At 35.1% G+C, this 5,271-nt stretch overlaps 1 protein-coding gene across 1 annotated transcript in view; it reads left to right on the forward strand.

The window, feature by feature from the left end:
* The first annotated feature begins 4,560 nt into the window (after positions 1–4,560).
* The window catches only part of LOC110311575 (probable inactive protein kinase DDB_G0270444), a 13,163-nt gene continuing 12,452 nt past the window's right edge, over positions 4,561–5,271 (forward strand). Inside the window, exon 1 of the mRNA XM_021184966.1 lies at positions 4,561–4,985. Within this exon, the coding sequence (XP_021040625.1) occupies positions 4,584–4,985 (402 nt within the window). The 5' untranslated portion in view covers positions 4,561–4,583. The remainder of the gene's footprint in view (positions 4,986–5,271) is intronic.

Genomic DNA, 5,271 nt, shown 5'->3' on the forward strand with positions numbered 1-5,271 from the left:
CTGTTTTCTCCAACCAAGTAAATATTATGGCCTTGAGAAACTTTAGTTGCAAAGATGACTTCATCAGATTGCTTGTAGGCAAGAGTGTAGGGTATTTTCTGGCTTAATAATTAGTGTGAGGGCACAGTTCAATATAGACAGTACTACCCATTGGTGGACAGTCCTGGGTTGTATATGAAAACAGGTTGAGAAAGACACAAGGAGCTAAGTAAGAATCCATGGCTTCTACTTGAGTTCCTACTTTGAGTTTCTGTTTTGATCTCCCTCAAAAGATTCTGATCTGAGATATAGGAGTCAAATAATCCCTTTCTTCCCCATGTTATTTTTGGTCATACTCTTTACCACAGCATTAGAAAGCAAAGTGGGACATCCTTTTAGCCATTTATTCCAACCCCATCTCATCTTACAGCTCTTTAGAGAAAACTGGATATTAAAATAAGAACATACTTCACATTCATGTATTTGCTTTGTACATACTATTTCAAAATCAAGTCTCCAAAACAGAAATGTGGCCCAGAGATGATACAAATAGTTGCTTACATGAACTGAATTCGCCATCAAAATTTCAGAGATTTCTTCAACATTATGGATTTTCAGTTACCTATAAGGAGTTGAATTGAGTGTGCTTCGAGTGTGTATACACATTTTCTTTTATATATGAGGCACATATGTCCATCTGCTTGCTAAAGATCCAATTTGTGCTGTTGCTTCTAATTAAAAGTTTTTGAAATAATGATACAATTACATCATTATTTCCCTTTCATTTTCTCCAAGCAACTCCTCCCATAAGACCCCTTTGCTATCAAATCCATAGCCTCTTTTTCTTTAGTTGTTAAATACTTATATGGTACATACATACATACATACATACATACACATTCTGAAGTACATAAATACAACATACTCAATTAGTATAATTTTACATGTACATATATGATCTCAGGGATGGCCACTAGTATTAGATAATTTCATTTGGAGAGGCTCTTCCCTAGGGAAGATGATTTGTTCAGGTCATTTTTAGGCATTCATGTTGATAAGACTCAATGGGTGTAGCTACTCAACTCACAGCAAATGTCATCTACTCCCCCTCTGTAAGTATCTTAACACTGCTTTGTCATACACAGTGATGAAGATTTTAGCATTTTCAAGATGTTTTATATTAGTTTATATTAAGAAAGTTTGAATTACATGTTAATTCTTTAATATAGGATTTCATTATCTGGCATTAGAAGTTGCTGATTTAAGAACATTTGCTTACAAGATAGTGGTTGTTGTTCAGTGTTGGAATCCTTTTCTATGCTAACAAAATCTTGTACTTCCTTTATACTATAACCATATTTCTGTAAAGCATATAGTGGTTGTATTTGGATAAGTTATACATTACTCTCAAACATATTATATCCCTCTCTTTATTTTCATTCCTGAAATGTATACATGACTTGGACAGTTTATCATTCTATTTGCAATCCATATCAATTATACCTGAATTTTCCTTCATAAACCCTTGTATCTTTGTTTTTGACTAAATTTTGCCGAAAAGTTATTTAGAAATATTTCATAAGGTATAATATATTTACACATAAACTGTAACACTTAGTTTTAAAGGGATGGAGAGAGAACTCAGAGTTGAAAACCCTTACTACTATTTTAAAAGAACCTGGGTTTAGTTCCCAGCATCCGCACAGAAACAACCACCTTTAATTCAAATTCTAAGGGTTATGATGGCTGGTTCATGCCTCCAAGGATTCCAACACACACATGAAGACAACTAGGTGCACATTTACATAAACCAACTCTTAGAAGCTAGTAGAACCCTGCTAAACCTTATCTGTAGATTACCAACAATTGAGGTAAATTTTATTTGGAATAATTTGCATTCTTTCACCTGTATAATGTCCCCTAATGATATATGTGTGGTAAGTTTAAGCCTCCTGATTAAGTGAGTGAAATTATGAAAAATGTGTCTGTAATATTCAGCACATGAGGGTAGGCTAAAAGAGTTCATTCCCTGGGACTAAAATTGTAGTCTCTTTCCAATCACACTCACGGCAAGTTTAAAGATTTAGTTCTCTCTCCGTTTCTAATTGCCATTAGTGCCTGTGCTCAGAGATAAAATCAACACTGACACACTTAGCCTGGTAGCAGTGCATAAAGAGCATCTAAAGAACACACACATATGAATATATACACACACACACACACACAAACATATACATTTGTATAACAGTAAACTTCCTCAGTGCTGTTTGAAATAAATGTATCTTACGGTGTGCTAAATTTACCAAAAATAGTGAATTGCATAATTTTTAATATAACAAAGCAATTCTCAAACACAAAGATTTCACACCCCCCAACATCTAAAAAATTGTAATCCAGACTCTACATGCAAATATTCAAGACATGTATACACATTTTATGTATGCCTAAAACACACACACACACACACATACAAATATAGTCACAAATATATGTCTCTCTACATACATACATATATGTGTATGTACACATACATTTATACATGTACATGTATATATATGTACATATTCATATATAAAAATTAAAATGGGGTTATTTAAATCAGGGCAACTAAGACACTTCTTAGGCACCACAGGTTAACAATTGTTAACAATACAAAGTCCATTGTCAAGAAGCGGTTAGCTCAGATTTGTTGGCCTGTGAGATCCCATAGACTCTCAAGCATTACAGATTATTGCCATCAATTAAGTCTATCTATTTTCATTACTAAAATAGGGAATTTGCTTTGCTTTATTAATGGGCTTACTGATTTGGGTTATAAATCATTTGCATAATTTAAAGTTTACTAATATCCAGAAAATATTTGTATGTAGAGTCTGGATTACAATTTTTTAGATGTGAGGGGGTGTAAAATCTTTGTGTTTGAGAATTGCTTTGTTATGTTAAAACTACATTATTTTTGGTAAATTTAACATACCATAAAATATGTTTTGCTGGGAGCCTCCCAGCCCAGAGAGGGTGGTGACAGAGGCAATTCTGGTGATGGCTTTCAAGTCTGAGGGTCTCAGGACGTTCTAGTTCTCTAACTCTACTGAAATGCTGATGATAACTGCTAAAACTAAACTTTCTGGCTCTCTCTGAGGGTAAAGGGCTTAGGCGATTAACACCTGTAGCCTAACAGTGCGGGGATTAAGTAATGTGGTCTTTGTTCTATCTCAGCAGAAACTGCTCGGCTCTAATTTTCAGCCTGCTAGTCAGAAGTTGCAGGGAGAAAAATGTACACTTAGAAAAATGACTATAGCATTTATTACTAAGTAGTAAAAAGTTTCCTATGAAAGCTAATTAAGGGGAAAACCAGAAAGATCCCAAGTGGGGAAAGGCAAAAAATTCTTCTAAGTGGAGAAAGGAGCAAAAATTCTAGTAAGGGAAAAGATTCTTCCAGGAGGGGAAAAGGAAAAAATTGTAGTCTTCTTTTGTCCTCAGTACTTATACACCTTTCAGAATACATCATCAAATGTTACAAAGTTCATTATACGTTCACACAAAAAATCAAATCATAAATTGAAATAGAAGTTTACAACAGTGACTATCCATGTTACATGACTATCCATGTTACATGTTCCATGTTACATGTATATCCATCAGGAGTAATTATCTGGCTAAACATTCATCACCTGTCTGAGCTCACTGGATGTTTAAAACCATAACTAATTTATTAGTGAAATTTCATATAGATAAACCCAGTTGATATTTTATCTTCTGTCCTATCACCTATAATAAATTGTTAGTTCTCTTTTTATGACCTTTGAATAATTGTTTTACAACCTCTTGGAAGGTGCTCTGAGTAGGAGAAAGTCTGATTAATATCTAAGAGCAATTATAGGTTGACACTGGGAGAGTTGTCAGTGCAGTTTTGACTATCAGAAAAGGACCTAATAGCAGTCCCATTATAAAAGTTTAATAATCACAGATATAATTTTAGGAATTCTTACAGGACCATTATTAAGACTTAAGTCACTTATTTGTCTATATAGCATAATTACAAGACAGTACATCTTTGTGGATCTGCAGAGATCTGCTCCAAAGGGGTGTGCTATTACTTAGTGATTGTTATATATGTTTAATAAAAACAGGAAAAGCACATTAATAGCAGGAATCTTTCCTAAATTTAATCACTTACAGCCTTGCTTAATAAAAGTGAGCCTGTCACAGATTAATAATCCGAAGCAGGCCATTTCAGGATGATCACTTGCTAGTTATTAGCTTGTCCCACAATGGCTCCTGACAATGTTTATTTCAATCAGGACTGGGAAAGTTTGCTGATTCATCATTTGTCTCCTACTCTTGGTGTAGATAAATCATTTTCAGTTGCTGTTGATAGCCTAATGATTTGTAAGTAGCTATAGAAATGAAGAACTGTTGAAATGTACGTCCTATTTTCCTTTTCTGTTTCCTATAACCTGTAAGGACAATATCATTTTGAAAATGAGTGTTCCAAAACAACAACAACAAATCTGAGAATAAAGCCAAACAAATTAATCTCTTTTTTTCCTCCTCATCAGAAAATGGCAGAGAAAAAGAAGAAACATGAAAGAAAAGATGCATACATGCATTCAAGACATTCTTCAGTTAAGAGGAATGATGACATAAAGAAGCAAGTTGACTGGCACCATGAGCAACTGAAGGAACTCCTCAAAAATGACATAAAGGAAATACTGAAGGAGCAATTGGCTACAGAGCTTGCAAGGATGAGGAAAGTCCTTAGAAAGGATGCGAAGAAAATTAGTGAACTAATCAGGAATGAATTAACGCAAATATGCACTGAACAGGTGGCTCTTTTTCAAGCACAGGTGAAGGAGACACAGCAGGAGCAGGTGAATTTGCTGAAGGACCTCTTAAGAAGGGACTTAAAGGAGGTGGTTCATGAACAGGTTAAAAAGCCTAGAATTATTATTTGTCCTAAAGAGGAGCTACTACCTGGTACCTCTAAAGGAACTGCAGACTTACAGGTAGGTCCTTCTCACTGGTAAGGTCTGTGTTTGGTCAGCAGGGGAAAGATTCTATTCGACTGTTTGTGATCTCAAGCCAATCTAATATGTGATATTAAAAATGAAATATGACTTCCCACTACAACACTTTATAAAGTGTAGACATAGTAAAATTAGAAAATAGTTAAGCCGGGCGTGGTGGCGCACGCCTTTAATCCCAACACTCGGGAGGCAGAGGCAGGCGGATTTCTGAGTTCGAGGCCAGCCTGGTCTACAAAGTGAGTGCCAGGACAGCCAGGGCTACACA

Source organism: Mus caroli, chromosome 16, assembly GCF_900094665.2.
Source record: "Mus caroli chromosome 16, CAROLI_EIJ_v1.1, whole genome shotgun sequence".
NCBI lineage: Eukaryota > Metazoa > Chordata > Mammalia > Rodentia > Muridae > Mus > Mus caroli.